The sequence below is a fragment of the Amblyomma mixtum genome, chromosome 9, assembly GCF_055824585.1.
Source record: "Amblyomma mixtum isolate Tamu chromosome 9, ASM5582458v1, whole genome shotgun sequence".
NCBI lineage: Eukaryota > Metazoa > Arthropoda > Arachnida > Ixodida > Ixodidae > Amblyomma > Amblyomma mixtum.
In genome coordinates this window covers 120,060,424-120,082,559 of record NC_143020.1, presented here as the reverse complement: position 1 = coordinate 120,082,559, position 22,136 = coordinate 120,060,424, and the positions used below count along the sequence as shown (strand labels likewise).

The 22,136-nt window shown below is 45.8% G+C and overlaps 2 protein-coding genes across 8 annotated transcripts in view; one reads left to right on the top strand and one right to left on the bottom strand.

Annotated features, from left to right (window-relative positions):
• Positions 1-290: 290 nt before the first annotated feature.
• LOC149331020 (iron-sulfur cluster assembly 2 homolog, mitochondrial) lies at positions 291-9,179 on the top strand. Of its 2 annotated transcripts, XR_016285760.1 has the most exons (2): positions 291-1,097; positions 5,605-9,179. XR_016285760.1 is itself a non-coding variant. In XM_089561738.1 (1 exon), the coding sequence occupies exon 1, from the start codon at positions 623-625 to the stop codon at positions 1,043-1,045; it is 423 nt and encodes a 140-aa protein (XP_089417864.1). In that variant the 5' UTR covers positions 291-622; the 3' UTR covers positions 1,046-1,186. The 2 variants fall into 2 exon arrangements, 1 of the variants encoding a protein (XP_089417864.1); XM_089561738.1 differs by lacking the exon at positions 5,605-9,179 and having other exon boundaries at positions 291-1,186.
• LOC149331019 (anoctamin-2-like) overlaps positions 1,091-22,136 on the bottom strand; it is a 29,586-nt gene continuing 8,540 nt past the window's right edge. For 2 of the 6 annotated variants that reach the window (XM_089561729.1, XM_089561728.1), the window contains 14 exons: positions 21,131-21,202; positions 20,495-20,515; positions 18,626-18,879; positions 15,594-15,689; positions 13,566-13,721; positions 10,632-10,679; positions 9,032-9,102; positions 5,745-6,732; positions 4,582-4,618; positions 3,217-3,328; positions 2,658-3,156; positions 2,192-2,373; positions 2,030-2,135; positions 1,091-1,854 (listed from right to left, as the gene is read on the bottom strand). In XM_089561729.1, coding sequence (XP_089417855.1) covers positions 1,696-1,854; positions 2,030-2,135; positions 2,192-2,373; positions 2,658-3,156; positions 3,217-3,328; positions 4,582-4,618; positions 5,745-6,732; positions 9,032-9,102; positions 10,632-10,679; positions 13,566-13,721; positions 15,594-15,689; positions 18,626-18,879; positions 20,495-20,515; positions 21,131-21,167 — 2,766 coding nt within the window. In that variant the 5' untranslated portion in view covers positions 21,168-21,202 and the 3' untranslated portion in view covers positions 1,091-1,695. The remainder of the gene's footprint in view (positions 1,855-2,029; positions 2,136-2,191; positions 2,374-2,657; positions 3,157-3,216; positions 3,329-4,581; positions 4,619-5,744; positions 6,733-9,031; positions 9,103-10,631; positions 10,680-13,565; positions 13,722-15,593; positions 15,690-18,625; positions 18,880-20,494; positions 20,516-21,130; positions 21,203-22,136) is intronic. The other 4 variants (XM_089561731.1, XM_089561730.1, XM_089561732.1 and 1 more) reach the window with 3 other exon arrangements.

Sequence of the window (22,136 nt, the reverse complement as noted above, 5' to 3'; positions counted from 1 at the left end):
AGTTTTCTTTAACTCGGGAGAAATGTGCGGTCATCAGACCTCTCGGTTTTCTCAGTTCATCGAGCCATGCATTTAAATATTGTGCACGAGCGATGTTTGCTGAAAAGTAATAAGAATTTTATTATAAAGCCTCGTTTTTAAAATTAGTGAATACTTTATTCGAGCGTTTAAATTATTCATTAAATAAGTAGCTGCATATTTCAATACGTTCTTCCATCTTGAAGTGGCTTGGATTGGCTTGAATTTTGAGACTGAAAGGCTGCGGTGGCTATTAGTTGCAAAGAATGCAAAGAGGTTGCGTGGTGACTACTAGTGACGAGCTGTGGCGGCTGTGGCCTGTGTCATTGGGCAGCGGTCGCCGTAGCTCGTGCAGCGTCTAGTGCCTTCAGTTGATGAGTGTTTGCGGTGTATCCTATGTATTTGTGGTCGCCATAACTGTCACTCATGCACTTACTCGTCGCAGAAGCGCATTTGCGGACTTGAAGGGCAGCACTTCGCATCACCCTCTGACCTCTCGTGGCTATGTCGCCCACAGCTGAGCAGTGGAGTCTACTTCAGACCGCCTCGCGGAGTTCCCAAAGTGATTGTGGCTGCTGAAACCGAGACGGCGACACCGGCTGCGATGAACATGATCGCTCAGCGGCTACGTTCGTGCCACAGCGCTCTCCTATGGGCAGCGAGCGGGATGCGCGGCGGCGCGTCCCAGGCTAGCGCGGAGGGTGCCCTCAAACTCTCGGACAGCTGCGTAGAGAAACTGCGGCGTGTTGGGGGGAACGGACGTGTTCTGCGCATCTCCGTGGAAGGAGGCGGCTGCTCGGGGTTCCAGTACCGTTTCCAGCTCGAGGACCACCAGTCAGCGCCCGACGACGTGCTCTTCGAGCGCGACGGCGCTCGCGTCGTGGTGGACAGCGCCTCGTTAGACCTGCTGCGAGGCGCCACGCTAGACTACCACGAAGAGCTTATCCGCTCCGCGTTCCGCATCGTGGACAACCCGCAGGCGGAGCGGGGCTGCTCCTGCGGCGCCTCCTTCACTATCAAGCTCTAGGCTGCTGCTGTGGATCGTCGCGACAGTGAGACGACAGTACACGCATTTCGAGGTGGCACACTTTTAATAGAAACTAGCGCTTGGGATGAAACGTGATGACAGTGTTGTAGCTCGGCGTACATAAAACTGTTGCACTTGCGGCGCATGCGTACAGTCCATTGCGTATTTGAGATTGCGTGCGAATGGCGCTCGCGCAGTAGTTGGCACCATGTATAAAGTAAACTCTGCACAAGTAACAACAACAACATCCACAGCAACGTGAGCAAGATAAGCATGACTATGGTTAAGGCTTTATCAGGCAGCCCCCCAGACACGAGGCATGCTGGCATAACCCTGAGTTTGATTGCAGTAAGCGGGGCCTTAAGCTCTTGAAGCTGCTGACTGCAGGCATATATCGTATGGCAGGTGCTGTTTCCAGCAAGCATATGGGGCCTGTTGGGCAGGTATACGTGCGACGTTTGTGAGAGCACAGCCACAACAATCACATTTGTACAAACATATTTGCAACACAAGATCAGTAAGAATCTCCAGGGGCTTTGATCATGAGCACTGTTGGCACCAACGAATCAAGGCCTCAGCTTGTGTTCACAACGTAATAGGCTGCAGATGACGGCACACAATCGGACAGGAACTCTGCCACATTAAATAGTTCACGCCACCACTGGATTGTCCACATTTCGCCGGCGTAGCTCTTGCAGAATTATGATCTCATTGGTAAGCCGGTTGTCTTCTCGAATCTTCTCCCGGATGGTCTTGGGCACGTCAGGTATGATCCAGCGAATCAGCGTCATCAGGAATGCAATTGTATTCTGCAACAAAGGCAATAGGTATCTCCATTATAACATGACCAAAAAGCAAAATGTGGCTCAATAGTTTGGGAGGAAAGCTTACGTTATTAGTTTTCAATGCTGCTGTTAGTTTTTTCTTTCAAGTGGTACAACATGAAGCATGCCATTTTAGTCCAGCACTAGTGGACAGGCTCACCTCAAAGAGCAGTACAAAGGCGAACTTCCAGACAAGAATCTCCCAGTACTGAGATGTGCGCTTGTACTGATTCTCGACCCAAGGGGGTGTACGGTGGTCCGTATATCTGCAAAGAGTGTCCGGTGGAAAAGGGGTTCCACAACAGCACAATCCTCATCTCACCTGCAATATTGGGCACCCAGCAGACCTGATGTGTTGCCATGCCGCACGCCCTCGTCATAGTCTTTAACGTCAAAGTAGGACAGGCTGAAGTCGACGAAGCCGTCGAGGGTTCCCGTGGGCGACACTTTCCAGCGGTAGTAGAGCCGGGGCACCAGGTCCGATGTGAAAGCGATGAGAACCGCCTGTGCAGAGACTCTGTCAGCAACTGAATAATGTCTACAATTGTGCTCTCTCATTCATGAGTTTGAACAGCATAGCTGTTTGTGCTCTTGCAATGCAATGATTAAATTCCACCAACACACTTATGCTGAGTGTGCTCGGACGGCTCCTCGTTGTCGGGGACGTTGCTGGTCACGTGACGTCATAAGACCACGTGATGTGTTACGCCAGTGACGACACTCATGCCACAAGTGAGCCACAAACATCTTCGGTGTAAATGAAGGGAGGAAGGTGACCCACTACTTACATTGGTGAGCACAGCCAGCTTGCCCAGGGAATCCATGATGCGGTACCAGATGCCGATGTCACGGACCCGCACACCCACGGGTCGCCGGTACGAGCTGAGCAGCTTAAGTGCATCCAGCCTGATTTCAAGCACGTTGTTGAGCAGCGCGAAGAGAGGTGCCAATGGGAAGGCTGCCACAAAGAGGGTGACAAAGCCGTACTGCAGGATCATCTCGAGGTACTCGTGGAAGAGGCCCGTGGTGCCCATGTCTGGCAGCAGGTAGTCGCGTTCCCATGGCTGGCTGGGCTGGTGTTCGTGGTTGCTGCTCCGAAGGAACGACAGGTGTGACCAGACGCGCAGGGCGTAGGGCAGGGCCATCTCTGACAATGCGCTGAATGCCTGCTTGCCCACCATGATGATGGCCAATTGGATGGACAGCTCCACGAAGCAACCTCCAATGCCACACTCCTCTTGCTGGTAGCTCAGGAACGTGTTGTATTTGCCCGGCCGACCGACAAACCTGGAAAAGAGACGCTTGGTTGGTCTGTGCACTGTCCGTTCCGCTGCGCACTGCTCTTACTTTCCCTTGAAGAAGGCGATGTAGAAGATGGAGGAGTAGCAGTTAACGAACTGCAGCAGGTACAGCTTCAGGGTGAGGCTGTCGTCGTACTCAGTCTGTGTCCTTGGCATCTCTGGACAGAACGACAAGTATTGGAAATCAGGTGACCTTGAGGACTAAGCTGTAGAGTACTGCGACAATCTGGGAAGTGTTACTAGTGTTACAATAAGGATCCTATGCAAGAGACCTCCATACTGACTGCATGGCTATATATATATAGCTTAGTAAGCAGAAGCAGCAGCTGGTAGCAGTACATAAATCAGTTTTAAGAGCATTAGCTCTTATTCATCATGTTTCTCGGTTTCTTGGGGTCTGCTACCACCTCCCTTCGGCGTGAAGTTTTCTAAGTCTGAGGAATTCAATATGGCTGCCCCCAAAGTAAATCGATATAGCAACCTAATTGGTGACATCATTTGTATATCGAAGTGGTCATTGGTGACGTGACTGATTTTGTGCCGTCATAACTTAGTCACATGACTGTGTTTAGTTGCTTTTTGACTCTAATTAATGAGGCATCATGAAACAAATTAGATATTTGGAATCCTCTGTATGAGCACAACAGGTTAGACACCAAAATTAACTAATGGAGTTAATATTTAGTGATGGTTATGCTTATATTTCATTGCTTATAATTAACTAACCGATAATGACATGATCCAACTAATGGATATTCGGGCTCGATGAGTAGGACATGTTAGACAGCAATATTGTCTAATTAGGGTAATATTTACTTATGGTTAGGCTTAACATGGCGGCCATGTCGTCGGCACTCTGCAGCTCACAATTTCATACATCATGGCGACCGGGCACCTACTGCCTTGAGGTAAGGAAAAATGGCCCTCCAAAGAGTCGAAAAACTTTCTCGGCCCAAACTGGTCAAAAATATCCGACCTCAAGGCGGTAGGCGCCCGCTCGCCGTAAGGTACAGAAAAGTAGCCTAATCACATGGACGATAGATGGCGATACCACACAGCTAACGCTCGTTACTTCAACGTCTTCCAGATGGCGGCGGCATTTTTTTCAAGAGCCGCTTGTGGCCTCTGCAGAAGCTACAAGTAGCACATCTCCATGACTAATCCATATACGCAGCATTCCAGATAATTATCATCATCATCAGGAACATTACAAATCACCACTTTGTAAATGACCATTGCCAGCATGTTTTAGTAGCAGGTGAAACAGTCGCAGCGCCATCACAGCAGCACTGGCTGCCTGTGAAAAATGTTTCCCTCAGCTATTTCGTCATCACATTAGGTTATGCTACAGAAAGTGGGAAAGCTGAACATGCTGTCCTTCAGGCCGTAGCCGTTTGACAAAGGCACTCACCCATCTCCGTCAAGTAGACAGCCAATTTGGTGTACAACTGCAACAGAAACATGTTCACTATCAAACTGATTATACTGTAGTTGAAAGGCTACTACTATACATTATTTACCAAGAGAAGCCTCAGTCTAAGAAATGGAAGGCACCTCCCGTTAAATTTATAGGAAAAAAAAAAACACTACACTGTCCTTCTCAGTAGGAAAGACTGCAGTGCCATAAAAAGAAATTTCTGTGCTTTTTTTTTTTTGACAGTGTGCTTTACAAACTCTTAAACACTGCTCCTTCTTAAACACACAGCATTCCTAAGTACACTTGTCAATATGCGCAATTTACCCATGGCATCATGGCATTGCAATGGTAATCTGGCTAGCGCCTGCAAGTGTTTCGGCTTCTGCACTTTTCTTGGGCTTTTTTCACACCTCTAATCATGCGATACAGTTACCAATTACACTGACATACAAAGTGCCACAAATTGTGTGCTCCAAGCTGTCTTGAGGATTTGTAGCAGTCATTTGACCACAGCATTCTTACGTGCAATGGCAGTAGCAACCACTTGATATCTGGTTTTGTGTGACACTGCCGTGCATCCAACAAGTACCACTACAGCTAACACCAACTGTCAGCTATCCTCTAAAGAAGTGCAAGAAGCTGTGTGGACCAGTGCAACTTGGAGGCTAATATTAACTTAATAAGCACTGCTGTCTGTGTGTTTTGCACTTGAAAAGGATTGCAAATTGTGCAGTTTAACGTCCCAAAGTCACACATGGGCTATGAGGGATGTTCAAGCGCTCCGGATTAATTTAGACTAACTGGAGTCCTTTAACGTGTGCTGACATCGTGCAGCACACAGACGCCCTTTTGCATTTCGCTGATATCAAAATGTAGCCATTGTGTGTTCAAACAAAAAGTACCCAGTGTGTAAATGAGCAGCACAAAAAAACAAACTCTCCGAGACACCTGCTCAATCCAACTAGACACCACACCACTGATGCTTGGTCTACTCATTTCACCCTGTTTCCTACCCAGATGGAGACACCACCTCACGGAATTCTCAGCCATACATGACCCCGAATTTTGCATGACACTACCATGCATCCCCTGGATGCACCACTAAGAACTGCTGTGAAAAATACATCGGTAATACTGCAGCACAAGAATTGGCGCACCATGTTGAAGAGGAGGATGCACAACAAGTTGAGCAGGGCCGCAGTGGTGGACGTGATGAGTGGGATGTAGCTGGACATCTCTTCGCTCTGTAGCGCCAGCGTGGCACGCACCGACATGCGGTACACAATGACGCCCACTACGGCGGCGACGGCCAGCAGAACCAGCAGCAGCACGACCGACACCGACAGCAGGCCGAAGGGGAGCCGTATGCGCCAGAAAGGCACCGACTCTATGCCTCCACTCTCCTTCTGCTCGATGAGCTCTACGTCGCGCTTCTTGAGGCGCGACAGGCGTGCCAGGTACTCGGGCCTTGAGTTCTCTTCCAATGTGTCGAAGCCCGACAGGTCCCACTGGTAGGTGATGCGCGCCGAATACCGCTTCCACAGTTCCAGGAAGGCGGCGCTCCACAGGGACATGAACACCGAGAACACCACCGTGGCACCATTGTCGGACAGGTAGCCCAGGCGAGCCTGCGTGCAGCTGTCGTGCAGGCGCCAGTACTCACAGCCGTTGTCGCACAGCGGGCACATAAGCAGCTTCGACTCCGACCCCTCGCACATCTCGTGGACAGGCCGGTGGTTGCCCAGGGTGATGACTCCGTACATAAAGCAGATGAGTCCCAGCACCGACGCTGGCAACAGCATGGTGGTGTAGAAGCCCAGCCAGGCGAAGTAGAGGCCGATCTTGACGCCGAAGTAACGCCGCACGTCGTCCAGCGGCTGGTAGCGGAACAGGGCTAGCAGCGAGGCCCACTTGCGTCGCAGCTGCGTGCGGGGCGCCGCCGAGCCTTCGCCGCTGGTACGGTCGGGACCGCCCTCGTGGAGCGGGTACGCGGCCAAGTAGACGCCGTCGGCGAGGAGCCGGCCGACGCCAAAGTGGCGCCGGTGGCTGTCTCGTGAGAAGGACTTGCGCTGCAGAATGAAGTGCACCACTTGCGCTCGCTGTGCGGCAGTGAAGAAGTCCTCCTTCGGTTCGGGGATGTCAAACCTGCATGGATTGCCTCATCACACGTGCAGCCTGCAGCCACTGTACTGAAAAAGAAACTACATCAACTCAAAGCCACGAAGATGCTCTAAAAATTTGTTACAAGCTGAGCTTCAAAATAAGCGAAATAGCAAAATTTTCACACTACTGATTGTACATTGTAAAAAAATTTTGTCAAGCTTATTTTGCAATGCAGTCCAAAGTGCAAACTGAGTACTTAGTAATTATAACTGCACGCAAGTGCCACGTTTGGTAACCAATACCGCAGCAGCAACTGCTGCCATCTACGTCACGGCGATGCAAGGCACATGCCACTTTTGAAAGATGGAGGGGGGGCAGCTCCTTCCCGCATGCCCCTCTGTCTGTGCGGCCATCGTCAACCTGGGAAACTGACTCCAATCTTCGAGATGGAGGTGTCATCACTGGCCAGATTTTGAGACACTCGAATTCCGTTATGAAAGCCATTCGTGAAAGAGCAATGACCAACACATGGTACCTATTGGAGTTTACTGTGAGATGTGGAAAACTTTCTTTTTGACTGGTATTTTGAGTTAAGCGAGTTTAATCAACAAGGGTTTACTGCGAAAGCCACAAACAGGAAATGTAAATAAAATGGGCGACAATAACAATTCCGTATGAAAACAACATGTACACCCGTTGTCAAAAGTAAACAGCCCAGGGGGCTACGACTCAAAGCCATGTAGTGGGTGCTGCCCTTGTAGCACATACCCATGGAAGTCTTAATTTTCAGACGGGTTACTATGAGAGTTCTACCATCCAAGAGACCTCGAACACTGGCAGCGCACAAGCTTAACAGCGTGGTGCTGAACCAAAACCCTGGGGCTCTATATTTTACAAAGGCTGTACATGCACTGTACACTAGTAAGCATATCTGCTGATACATGCATTTTATCCAACATGCATTTATCACTTTGTGCCAGTCTCTTAAAGGACTATACACACCAAATTTTTGCCTGCGCGTTTTCTTTTTCCAAACTATGTTTTAGACACTGGTATACATGAAGCACACCTGTGGTATTCGTCTGCAACGGCTAATTAATTTATAGTCGACTTTCTTCTTGATGCTGTTTCGGTTTCAACTGCCGAACGATGGCTATGATGTGTAGTTGATGTTTAGGTCACATGACCAATGATAAATCTGCTGTATAATTGCTAATAGGTCGTTTTATGTCATTCAAGGCCTTGAAAGAGGCTGGCTAAAGTGTTGTAGTGAATTAAAGCTATGTATCAACGATGATACTAGTTTTTATAGTGCATCACATGACCTAAATACCAACTACATGTCACAGCCATCGTTCGGTTGATGAAAGCGAAACAGCATGAGAAGAAATTCAGTTTATTTATTTATTTATTTATTTATTTATTTATTTATTTGTTTGTTTGAACATACTGCAGGCCCTTTTCGGGCCCATGCAGGAGTGTTTACAATGCATCATTGATCAAACAGAGTAAAAACAAAAATTCAAAAATACAGAGATGTTCTCTGACCCAAACACAAAAAGAGCAGAAGAGAATTAAACAGAAAAGTCAATTTTTTTAATATAATTAAGAAATAGCTCCATGGACGTACACTTCACCGCATCTTCAGGCAATTTATTCCAATGTGATATAGCATCTGGAAACAGGGAGTAGCTGTGGGGATTGACACGGCTGACTGGTTGACGAAGTGTTTTACTATGGTTTGTTCTAGGCGAGTGTTTGAATGGTGGGTGTAAGTATTGTGAATTGGCTATTTTGAAGTGACCGTGAAGAAGTTGGAACAAAAACTTTAATCTTGAAATGATTCTTCTCTGTGACAGGCTTTGTAAATTTGACTGAACTATTAGACTGGTAGCGCTAGTTTGGCGTGAATACTTTGAATAGACAAACCTCACTGCTAGTTTTTGGATGCGCTCTAATTTGTTGATTAAACTTTTTTCTAAATTATTCTAAATTAATTTAGCAGTTCTAAATTATTTAGTGGTCGTATGTGAATACCACGCAGTAATCCATGAATACCACGCAGTAATCCACGTATTCTGATATCTAACGCATCATATGAAAGAAGAAAACACGCAATGAAATTAGGTGTCAATAGTTAAGTATGCCAGCTGCCTTGGAGCAAATCAACCAAGGGTTATCTGTATACCAAAGGTCACCTTTCCATTTCTAAATCGGCCATCTTGTCTGATGTATTTTTTTTTTTCCCATCAGTCTAGGTCCCTCTTTTTCATAGCATTTTAAGATGCAGCCGTACCAATTTACCCAATTTGCCACCCTGTTTGGAGGCCATGCCACTTACAGGTACTCCTTGGACATAGAGAATGTCACAGCAAACTGCTTCTGCCGTCGCCCCATTGCGCGAACTTCCACCTGCAGGTTGTGTTCACATGAGCGGTTAGAGCACTGCAGTAGCATGACTGAAACACAAGCAGTCGCCAAGACAATACCTTCACAGAGTGTTACACAACTGTTGATTAATAATAAGGGAGTAATTACTCATTGACATCCACCCGAGCGCAGCCATACGGCCACAAAGGAAAGCTATACAGCTTTCACAGAAACTTCGTAGTTAAAGAAAAATTCGTCCTGGTCCGGGGTTCGAACCCGGGACGGCAAGCTTATGGTAGGGCGAAAGCGAATTGATTAATAACTCGAAGTGGGAACAGTGTTTGACCAAATATTTAGGGGAATCCCCCAAGGTGGAGTAGATTTGTAGTAAGGGAGTAATTACTCATTGACGTCCACCCGAGCGCAGCCATACGGCCACAAAGGAAAGCTATACAGCTTGCCGTCCCGGTTAGCTCAATTGGTAGAGCGACTGCTCCGGTGTAGCGGTGGTCCCGGGTTCGAACCCCGGACCAGGACGAATTTTTCTTTAACTACGAAGTTTCTGTGAAAGCTGTATAGCTTTCCTTTGTGGCCGTATGGCTGCGCTCGGGTGGACGTCAATGAGTAATTACTCCCTTATTACAAATCTACTCCACCTTGGGGGATTCCCCTAAATATTTGGTCAAACTGTTGATCAAAAAGTAAAGGGACACTGCAAACAAACTGAAGTTAGCCTGTATCGACACAACACCACTTTTCAATGACAAGCAGTATGCTCTCACTGAAAACGGAGCTTACACGAGCTAGAAAACACAGACGAAACAATTTTAAATGCAGGTATCTCCTCCATCGGCCATTTTCACAAGCAAGCTGCAGTGGCGCCGAGAGAGGTTTTCCGCGTGAATCTTCAAGGGCAGATTACACTGCCGTCTACTTCAACACTATTATCACTAAGTTTCCTTCGGTACTGACACCACAAGAGTGAAATGAGTGGCAAGGAAATTTCTAAACCCAATTTTCTCAACAACTGATTCATTCTTTGCTTCTGCACAAACGCCAGCATATCCAGAAAGAGGCAAAGAATTTATTTCTGCCAAGAATAAAAATTGGATGGCACTGTCGTCACTGTCCCTTTAAATAGTGGTGTAACATTTCACAGTCAAGAAATCATGGCATTTAGCACACTCTAGTTCACAGTACTTGGACAAGCACTGATACCATTAGTGTTCCGTGCATCATCACTACAGGTTTATTTCTACAAAGCGTTTGCCGATCAATAATGGCAGTGTGTAAAAAAAGTTACTCATCTACTTTCTAGCAAATGCTGTGTGGAGTAGAACTGGGCAAGTAAGAATACAAGAAGACCCTGCACGAATACTGCATACTCTGATGGCACAATAAGAGGCAAAGTCGCAGCTTCTTTTGTCTGATCACATCTGAATGTCAGCAGCCTTACACCACTGATCAGAGGCTTGCAAAGCTGTGAAATGTTACACAAGGTGGCCATGGGATGCATAATCCGAGCAGGGTCCCCTTCAAGAGGTGCCAAGAGAGGCCAAAGGGCTGCTTACGGGCTCACAGTCCAGCATAGCATTCTGCTCCTGCATCCTCAAGCTCCACTGCAAACCATAGACACAGGGAAGGTATACACACACAGCAAGCTTGCAGGGCCACAGCAGCACAAACAGCATTCAGTAAGCGTCACACAGCAAGAATGTGCGCATGAGTGAAAACTCTCCTCCCTGGCATATACAAAGAATTCAATATTTATCTGCGGGAATTTAAAAAATTCCTGTGAGCAAACTGCTGGCCTAATCGAGAGCAAACTTCGCTCACGGGGTAGCATATTATGGTCTACGTTATTTGAGATGTGATTAAACGTCGGTACTTGCCTGCATTTCCTGAAATTAAGAAGAAACTGCTGTCAACTGCGAGTAAAGCTGTCGCAGACGAGAGCTATACGCGAGCCAAGCAGCTGGTTTGACGTCGTTTGCCTCGCCTTCCAGCAGATGGCGCGCCCTGTCAAACCAGCTGCTTGGCTCGCGTATAGCTCTTGTCTGCTACAGCATTACTCGCAGTTGACAGCAGTTTCTTCTTAATTTCAGGAAATGCAGGAAAGTACCGACGTTTAATTACATCTCAAATAATGTAGACAATAATATGCTACCCCGTGAGCGAAGTTTGCTCTCGATTAGGCCAGTAGTTTGCTCACAGGAATTTTTTAAATTCCCGCAGATAAATATTGAATTCTTTGTACGCACAACAGTGTCTCATCTGCTCTGGGTGGTGCGAAGGTATTTGCATGCTGGTGGCACCTGGTGGCCAGAAGGAAAACTATTTGCACCTCGCACATTCAGCAGCACAGGAAGCTTATATTCAATGCCCTCCAGTGCACACACTTCTACTTTAAATGACACTGGCTGGCTGTTCATATTCATGCCAAAGGGGATGTTTGCTTGCCTCCTGCATATTCACCCTCTGCGATCGACGGGCAATATAGGCGCTCCACCTTGCTGCTACTGCAGTGGCCTTATGAATAAGGTCCCCACTCAAGCATGCTATATACACACGCGCACACAAAGGTTGCAGAGTTCAACGCTAAGTGTTGACTCCCTGCTTTGTTCCCACACCATTCCGATACTGTTCCAGGACTGGTTTTGTGAAGTTTCATTATAAAGTAATCAGTCAAGAGATGAAATGTTTCAACTAGTTTTACATAAAAAATTCAAGGTGCAGAGTAATTTCCATGGCCTACTGCACAAATACACAGCAGGGACAACTTTTTCAATTTTTTTCCACTCCAGAATCAACAGCCAAATGGTTTATAAAACAATTTCCAGTTGGTTCCAGTTGGAACCAACTGGGTTCCTGTTGGTTCCAACTGGAACCAACTGGAAATTGTTTCATAAACCAGTTGAGCTGGGAAAGATTTAAATAGCTTGCACTATTTAAAAAAAAAAATAATGTTTTCTGTTTTTCTGCAAGTATTCATGTTTAAAGATTCAGCTGCTTGTCAGGAGGTATTACAATGTGTTCGTATGTCACCATGGCAACGCTCGATGAGTTTCGTTCTCGTGATGCGCTGATCCCATCAGAAGCATACAGACGAATGGGTCAATTTCAAACACGAAATGTAAACTCTGCAACCTGAGCACACACAAGCCCAAGCACAATGAGACACTGCAATTAGAAACTTGCACTCATTCACGGTGGACAACAAGAACTGAGAACAAAATCACACACTGATTGGGAATTCATGGCCAAAACTCATTGAATATTACTCTCAACAGACAATAGCATTACAAAAATTTTAATCAGTATTAGTCTGAAAGGATGAAATGTAGTTAGTCCACTCAATGTGGCAATTCATTCAGGTACCATGCACATTAACAATCAATGTTTGTTGACACTGTAAAAAATCTACTTCTCGATCACAGCTCGTACGCTATTTGCACTATACTTAATATTTCAGAATTTGTAATGCCATCAGTGATGGTGCAAGCAATGGTAAAAATAAGAAGAACAATAAATACAAATTAGACAGACTGAACACTGATGGTGTGGAAAAGTGACAGTGGTGATGTATCGTGTACTAGTGGGACTGTACATAGCTGCAGCATAGAGAAGTAAGCGGCTGTGGCAGGCCTGTGCAAATTGACATCTCAGGTGACGAGTAACACGCTGTGAAGGTTGCAGAAGAAGAGCTAGAAAAGCAGCAGGAAGGAACAACAGAATGAGACTGTGTGGAGAGATGAAAATGACTCCATTCACTCTATGATAATTGCAAAGCATCAGGTTTGTGTAATGTGAACAGAATTTTCTCGAAGCGCTCAACACAAGAAGAGCCCTAACATAGGTGGAAATCAGCTTGAGGTTGCTCCTAGTACCAACGCATTGCCCAGTATTGCTTAGTCACTGCACACATCAGTACCCATTTGTATGGTTAACTTTTATCACTGCCTGTTTACACTCTCGCCAGGCTTGGTTTACATCCTTCATCTACCTTTTTCAGCTGTGTGTTGCTTCTCTCTGCAATGAGTCTGCAGGCTGCTGCTACTGCTGTGGACCAACAGCAGACATGCACAAAGCAGCACCCCACCGCGCAGCACTTGAGAATGTAGTGGTGCAAGAGAGAGCAGTTAGGTCGCTGTTTCGTTCATGAGCTCCATACGCCGAGCCAAGAAGCAAACACTTCGCAGACCGTGCTCAAAAGCACAACAGACGTGCTTTTGAACTCGACAACAGACGGAGATCTGTGCCACGGGCTTTTACGTGGAAATCCTCATGGCTGTACGTTCAGACTTTTGGAGAAGGACACAAAAAGTGCAACAAGATATGGCTTTACAATACTCACTGACCGACAACATCTTTCACGCACAGATACTCGAACGCATCACCTGGACAGAGAAGCCGTGCACACCAGAGCGAAACCGTATTGCCACCTCCTCCACCTAGTGCGCCACACAGCAAAGCTTGCACCGGCAGTCCCCCTCCGACGGACTTACCGACGAGTCCTGGGAACGCCACTCGGGCGCCTCATTTTCTTGAGCGGCTTCACCCACCAGACCAATGTATCCCGGAACGCACTCACAAACGGCAGAGCCCACTCCTCGGAACCGCCGAGGTGGCACTGGGCTTCTGAGGTGTTTTTGGTTCGGCAGCTAGCAGGTGGTGGAGAGACGCGCGTGGCTGCATTAAAGTGCTTGCTGTCCCCCTGTACTATCGCGCTCAATATGAGTTGCAACGCGTGGTCATCGACCGGGGCTCGTTCCGTGGTGTGCGTTCTCCAAACAGTCGCTCGGAATTCTGGGAGAAACTGCTGTTCTAGGTAACAACAGCACCCCCGCTCAGGAAAAAGTTTCTCCCAGAATTCCGAGCGACTGTTTGGAGGACGCACACCACGGAACGAGCCCCGGTCGATGACCACGCGTTGCAACTCATATTGAGCGCGATAGTACACTCGTGGACAAAAGTTCGCGGGATGCAGATTTCCGTAAAAAATTTATTTCTGTGTTGCCTTGTAGCCAATTACCTGGTATTCTTCCAGAGGATAAAGCGCACGTATCCCCTTGTACTTCAACGCTTTTCATTGAACTGCTTTCCGCAGTCACAGAGAAATAAATTTCTTCAAACGAACCCACATCTCGCAAACTTTTCTCCGTGATTGTATGTGCACTTAGGGTGCTTGCGGGGCATTAATGTCACTAGGCCATCGAAAGCCTTAACTGCCACAGCCTTTTTCCTTATTACGACCTGATTGCATGGGACATAGATTCGCTCTCTCTAATTACTTTGCTTTCAAAAAAAAAATGTAAGCAGCTAGAATACACGTAAGAAACAGCAGTTAGCACCCAAAGCATAGCTCTCCTTTTCGCTGCAAACTGACAGGCAAGTCAGTGCTGTACTTTGAAGAAACAATGCAGATTGCTTGGCACAGACTTGAGAAATATGCATGCACAAAGCATGGAGTGTTGGAAACAAACCATTAGTCTTGGAATAGGTAGCATATAAATGCTTCATATATATATGTATATATATATGAAGCGTTTCTCAATTTCGCATCTTATATATATATATATAAGATGCGAAACTGAGAAACGCTTCTTTTAAGTAAACATTTATTGGGAGTCAACGTTTCGGACAGAGCCTGTCCTTTTTCAAGACTGAAGTTACATGGTTCTTGCTTCTCTTCTTAAAGGGTGTTTACTGTACAGGTGTTTACTTAAAAGAAGCGTTTCTCAATTTCGCATCTTATTTAAACTAGCAACCAAGTACATTTATCTTATTGTGCTATATATATATATAAATATATAGAAAGATATATATATATATCGAAATGCCTCTGCAGACTGCATCTTTAGATCTGTCCTTAAGTGGGCCTATGCGCTGCATTTTTCTGGCACAATATGTTCTGTCATAAGATTGTGCACGCACTCTGTGTCTGTTACATGTCAGCACTTAATGTGTGCGCGGATTTCTTGAGCACAAGATCCATCATCCAACACTGTTCTTTCAGAGCAGCCTTTCTTCTACAGACTTGTAGAAGTAGTAGTGAGTAAGGGTTCAATAGTCCGACAGTTGTCAGTGCTATTATAATGCACTGATTTTCTACACACTGATACTCAGAATTGTACGTCCGAGCTATGGCGAGCAAATACTGTGTCTGCTTTTAATGCATCTGAAGAACAGTATCTTGGAAATGTGCGCATGTCGACGTTGCCCACGAACTAAGGATTAAACTAAATGCACAATTCTCACTCAGTCATATTAGAGCGTGTTTCAGGAACATATCAATTAACGGGGAAAAAAGTTTGCATATCATATTGACACAGGCTGAGCAGTTTACATTAATTTCTAGAACACATCAAAATAGGAGAAAAGTTGGCCTTTTTCTTAACACAACAATAAATACTGCTCAAGAAAATAAAACAAATATGCCAAAACCGCTCTACAAAACCGGAAAAAAAAAAAAAAAACACCGCCACCACATGCTCCCACCACCTTTGGACACCAGCCCAGCAAGACTGTACTACCTCCTTGACGGGCATCTTGAGACGCATGATCTCGGCGAAACAGCTGAGCACCTCCCAGGGCGCGTGGATTTTCACGAAGCACAGGCCACTCGGGTTCTGCAAAACAAAGCACCAAGCTGCTGGAGACCAAAGAACAGACGGACAACCAACAAGGGAAACCAAGGAAACAGTACAGTGAGCAAACCGCAGGTTAAAAACTATTTCAACCACTGTTTTAGTGCCCGTGAACATCACCTCTTGTCCTCCTATTCTGTCTCTGTAGCGCTTATATTTTCTGAGCACGCGGAACAACTCTCTACTTCTTTGCTGCAGGCAGACAATAAGAGACGAGAACACACCAGATTTGGTGCAAGCATTGAAGCAATATGTTGTGCATTACAGCAAACTATAATTTTGCCTTCATTTACATTCATAGCTTACCGTATTTTCCGGTGTATAAGATGCGGTTTTTTTTTTTTCAGAAATCTTGCTTGTGCGTCCTGGGTGCGTCTTATATGCGAATCTTGGGTGCGTCTTATATGCGAATTTTCCATTTTTTTTTTTTTTTTGCGAGTTCAGAAATTACTCAGGTTCATGTTCAAGCTTTTTTCACCGAAAAGATATTACTACCAATAATGCGGTTGTAACATGGTTAATACTTCATTACGGGGACCGCCGTGCGCAACTTTTTTAGGTGAACTTTATCATGAAACGGCGGGGTTGACCACTTCCGGGATCTTAAACACGCGGCCGTTTCGGAGGCCCCAAGCAAAGGTAATGTGAAATGCCAAAGATGGCAACAGTCGCGTTTCTCGCCATTGTCAAGACAAGCCAAGAGAAGCCGCTGTTTTTTTTTAGTCACCCTTTGCAAGTACGTAGTGCGAAGAGAATGCTTCAGCCGCATTGCTTTTTCGACAGCGCATCCAAAGATGAAGACTTTGAAGGTTTTATGTAAAAATAAATTGTTATGGACAGAAAGAGAGTTCTTTCGCTTTTTTTTCTTTTGTGCTAAAACGTGGGCGGGTATGGCGTGAGTGTTGCCTTTTTCGATCACTTAGCGTTGCTTAAGAACTTCTCACACGTACGGTGCATTTTGCGATGGTCGCATAAGCATGTTTAATTAAGCCTCACTAGCCTAACTGGGTAAATTGGGGTGCGTCTTATACACGGGTGCGTCTTATATACCAAATTTTTCAATGACAGACTGCATATATGGCGGGTGCGTCTTATATAGCGGGTGCGTCTTGTACACCGGAAAATACGGTACTTTGATAATTAACTCAATGCTTCAGTGTTTGTACTGCATTAGATTTGTTCTAGGCTGCATCTTTTTGTCTGCCCTCCAGAAAAGAAGGAAAGGTTGTTGCAAATTAGCATTAGCACTGTGAGGACACTGTCCCTATCCTTTTGCGCTGTTATTACAGCAAGAGCCGTTAACGGGAGCCTACTCTGAGTCACTGTCTAACTGAAGCTTGTTGCAGCTGTGGCAGTTTTGCTTCCTTGGATTGGATTGCCTTGGAACCCAAGGGGATTGAAGTGAAGGCAGGGCAAGCCAAACTGGGATAGCCAAGACAAGAGAGAAAAGAAGGACTGAAAATGGAGGGACACCTTCATGGAGAGAGAAATGGACACTTATTTACTTACTGCAAATACCTGCAGTATCTGTACGCGTTACTGCAGGCAGGGTGGGGGCATACAAGAACAAAGCAATAGGCCAAAGAAATCGACAATGCAACAAAGATAAAAAATAAAGGACATGACAAGTATGCACTAAAAGAGGGCACATGCACACATTTACATATCTCATAAGAGAGCCTGGAACATTACTTCGGATCGACCCTCTACAATCTGTTGCGGCAGCCAATTCCAGTCATGGATTATAAGTGGAAGAAAAATACGCTTTGATAAGCTTTAGTTCTGCCCTTAATTTCCCTCATTTTCCATCCGTGATTGAGTCTACTCTACCTGAAATGCAATGGAGGCAAATAAATGTCTTTGTTTATTTTTATTTTTCCACGGTAAATTTTGTGTAACAACCCTAACTGAAAGTTCCTTTGGCGTGTGCATATGAGCCTCCATCTGAGCGTTAATTTAATGTTAGTAACACTACTGGTGAAGTTATAATCTCGAGGTACAAACAGAACAACACCTTTTTTTGCATACGTTCAATCATAGCAGTCAAATTTACAGTTCATGGGTGCCAAGCAACACAAGCCCAGTCCAGTATTGGCCAGATATAAGTGAATTACACAAGCTCTTTTACTTTTAATGGTGCCGCTTTAAAATTCCGTCTTAAAAAATTTAACAGTCTACAAGCTTTAGAAGCAACATGACAGCTTTAGCTGAATGTTTTAACATGGAGACTACCGTAAAATTCCGAACAAACGCCCCCACCCATGCAAAGGCCCCCCCTATCTTCACTGTTAATTTCACATTTCCGCACCGTTCCGAGAAAGGGCCCTCTCCACTAGCCTGCCCCATACAGTCCAAGGATCCAATCCTGCTTTTCAAGCCATTTGCGAGCCCGTTCGTCACGCGCCATTTGTCTTGTTTTGACGTTGTCAAGTCGGCAATGCATTCGTACACTTTTGCGAAGAGATTTGAGGTCATAAAATGGCACCGGGAAAATGGAGGGAACATTCACCAAACGTCTCGAGACTTCCAGTTCGACCGGAAACGGATATGGGAATGGGACAAGAATATCGAGAAGTTGCTACAGCAAAACTACAGGAAAGCAAGACTTCAAAGAAAGTTGAGTAACAGCGCGCCGGTGTTTAGTGAATACGTGGATGATGCGCTCTTCGAGCGGGAAAGAACGTCGGGACGTTTTAAATCTATGTGCACTACTGTTTTTTTCTGGCAGGAAAATATCGCCGCCATCTTGAATTTCGGCTCTGCTCCAGGATAGCCCCCCCCCCGTTCCTTACTTTGCCAGTAATTTCGACTTGCAGGGGTGGAGGCGCTTGCTCGGAATTTTACGGTAGTTAGTAATTGTTTTAGCTGAATATCTTGGGGGGGGGGGGGGGGGGGGATGAGAACAGGAGGAGGCTTGCCTGAGGCACGTGCTCAAGCACCAGGCCCGCCTTGCTGAGCTCCTCCTCAAAGATGTCCCGGATAGCCTGGTGCTTGGCGGGCGAGTAGGCCAGCACAAAGTCCACTTTGCGCCGCGAGCCACTCAGGTAGACGCACCCGCTCTCATCCATCAGCGCAGGGGTGCCGTCCCCATTGGGCGAGGGCTTCAGGTCCCCCAGGGCCACGAGCACGCTCTGCTCGTCCAGCGCCCGTTCATACGCGCTGGCCGCACGCTCTGCAATACGAGGCATGCCAGACAAGTTAAGCCCCGTCAATGCTGTCAAGAGGCCATGCAACGCCATGCCTTCTAACCTGACAGGGAGCAAATCTGAAAATAAGCCCCACAGTAAAGCAGGACAGCATCATGCTTCCGGCTAATGCACTACATTTGAACCCAAAAGGTAGTCAAAATTTGGTCTATTTATGCATAATAAGGGCATATTTACTCATTTACTTTACTCATTTACTCATTTTACACAAAAATAATTTAATACACTGGATTTTGATGGGACTGAAGTATAAACCAGAAGTTCGAATTCATGAGATTACAATATATGAGGTCAAATCTTTTGAAGATGTGCCTTAAATTTTGTATGTGCATGTGCTTATGTTGTAAGCAGCGTTTATTATAATTGGTGCATATGTTAACGAAAACAGTATGAACAGTATAGAGGTGAAAAATGATGTACGACAAGTGTTCTGTCATAGCTTCAGTTTTATCAATATGATCTCACATCAACTAGCCCACCCCTAAAGCATTTCTTCTGCATTTAGCCATTTATGCACAGTCAACAGTAAAGGGGTATGCATGCTTCAAAAGAAATCTATTGTAGCACCCCTTCATCATGACCCAGTCACTCTTACCGGTAAATGGAGCATGCGAATTCCTTCATACCTGCACTCATTTGAGGCAACTGGCTTGCAGTTTACCTGATTTCTCTCACATCTGCATCCCGTCAACGTTTGCAGTTGATTGTACGTACCAGATCCTTTCAGGGTTATGGGTACCCCTTAAATAAGCACCAATACGTAACAGGCATCTAAAATAAGCACAATTTTAAAGCCATGTCAAAGTATTTGCTACGAATGCCAGCCATGCATTTCATTCAGGGTCTTATTCACATGCTTCTGTAGACATGCATTCCCATGGAGGAGTCCTGACGTGAAAACCTTGATTATAAGGTATCAGTTACGATTTCAATGCCACATGTACATGTTGATCCATTCTGCCATATATAGATGCAGTCTTCAATTTTAAGCTCGACTGCAGTCAGCAGCCTTAAGAAGAGCAGGATGTCAACAGGACAGTGCACAGCAGAAAAAAAGAAAAAGTGATGCTGATGTTGCATCAATTAATATTTTTGTGAGGGCTAGTTGGTTATTCATCATTGAAAATGGCAGCGCAAACGAAACAAGGACTTATCCTGTGGTCTGCATTTGTTCGGTGTCATCCTCGTTTACTTTGCGCAGCCATTTTCCATGACGTTGATGTGATAGCCATGTGGAAAAGAAGGTTGCAGAGGAAAAGCTGTGTACGTGCCACTTGTAAAAATGTGGCATCAGAGGCCCTTACGGCCATCAAACTGTTGGTTGTGCCAAGGTGCTCGTGGGATGTCCCAATGGATTCCATCCACCAGGCAATTGACTAGCACAACTTACTAGTACAAACAGCTGCATAATCAGTGGGATGTTTTGATGTTCCCAAAATTCAGCTCATTGACACTGGGTTTAACAAATGTATATTGTGAAAACATACAAAGATGCCAATAAGTTCACGCCAGAACCCCTTCATAACGGGAAACGGCCAGTGCATTTGGGGTCTGGAATGGAGCAGCAAGCTAAGCACACACCTTTTTTTCCATTCTGTTCACCTTAGGTGTCAGTCGGGACATGGTGGCCGGGAGACAAAACACACACAATAAGAAGCGGAAAGCAACTTGCCAAGGTTACAACAGCAGCTTTTGAGGCAGTACTGCTCCGGACAGAAGCTTGGGAGGCAGTGCCAGCGTTTTCGCACGATGTCCAACATCACAAAGACAACAGCTGGGACAAACTGCGCAATTTCAACATCTCAAAGCAACAGCTCAGCAGTGTGAAGGACGGCAAACCAATTTTTACAGCAGCGTTAGCAGCAGCTCGATTTTAACTAACAGTCGACTCCCATTATTTCAAACTCACTTCATCTGAGTATCCAGTTCAGTCGAGCTGACAGTGTGGTCCTACCAGCATCTAGTGCATTAAGAAAGCTCTGCGTAATTAAAACAATTACTCGTTCGCCTTGGAGTTCGAATCATCGGGAGTCGACTGAACTTCTAATGTGCACGGCCATGTCAAGTGAGGGTGAGGTTTCCAAAAAGAACCGAGTGTTGAGCAGGACGGTGTCTCTGTGGTGTGGTGAAAAAAATGCAACATCAACGGACAAGCAGATGCAAGCAGAAAGAGCTTCTTGGTTCAGAGCTGTCAATATATCCAGAAATGGAGCTTACCGGCATTCAACGCATCTTGCCAGATGTTGGCAGCCATGGTACCAGCTGTTCTTGCCACCTAAGCACTAGAACCTGCACGACGGAAGGTAGCAACAGCAATCCATCACCTTATTCAGATGACGAGATCAGATGGTCACAAACCTAGCACATCAATGGCCAACATACAGGAGCAATGTATGGTCCACAACACTGCAAATAAACCAGCGCAGAGAACACAGCGGACTAGACAAATGAAGAATGATATCGACGGAAGAGTCGTGTCATCCTCCTTTTGTGTATATATTCCACTGTTTTCTTTATGCTGGGTTCATCAAAAATCATGAAAAAAGCCAACAGCAAGCGTTACTGCTTGCTGTTGGCTTTGTGTCCAACCAGGACACAAAACTACACGCATTCAACATGCTGATCAGGCCTGCGATTGAATATGCGTCGGTGATCTGGAACCCTCATCACGTCTATCTAATCAACATATTGGAATCTATTCAAAACAAAGCTGCTCGTTTCATCCTTTCCCGTTACTCTCGGTATCAAAGTGTAACAGCACTGAAACTATCGCTCCATCTCTCGCCTCTGGCCATGCGCAGAAAATTCAGCCGTTTATCCTTTTTCCATACTATCTACCACAGCAACACACCATTTTCAAGCTCTCATCTTCTCCCGGCACCACACACATCGGCTCGTGTAGATCACATGCAGAAGATTAAACCTATTTTCGCTCGGACATAACGATACAGATACTCACCTTTGGTCTTGTCTATCGAAGAGTGGAATTCGCTTCGTTCTAGCATTGCGACTATCGCTGAAACATCATCATTTCAAACAGCTCTTTGGTCCTATTTAGAAAATTCTAACATATGTTGATGTGCGTTCTTTTTTCTTCTTTTTTTTATCACTGTGTGATTACTTCTTATATTTTTTTTTTTTGGGGGGGGGGGGGGTTTGCTCCAGTGGGTGTGTGTGCTGGCCGTAACGTTCCGCAAAATGTTAGATGCTGTATTTAGTAACC

Coding starts and splice junctions, on each gene's coding strand:
- LOC149331020 (XM_089561738.1), top strand. CDS start 623: ATGAACATGATCGCTCAGCGGCTACGTTCGTGCCACAGCGCTCTCCTA.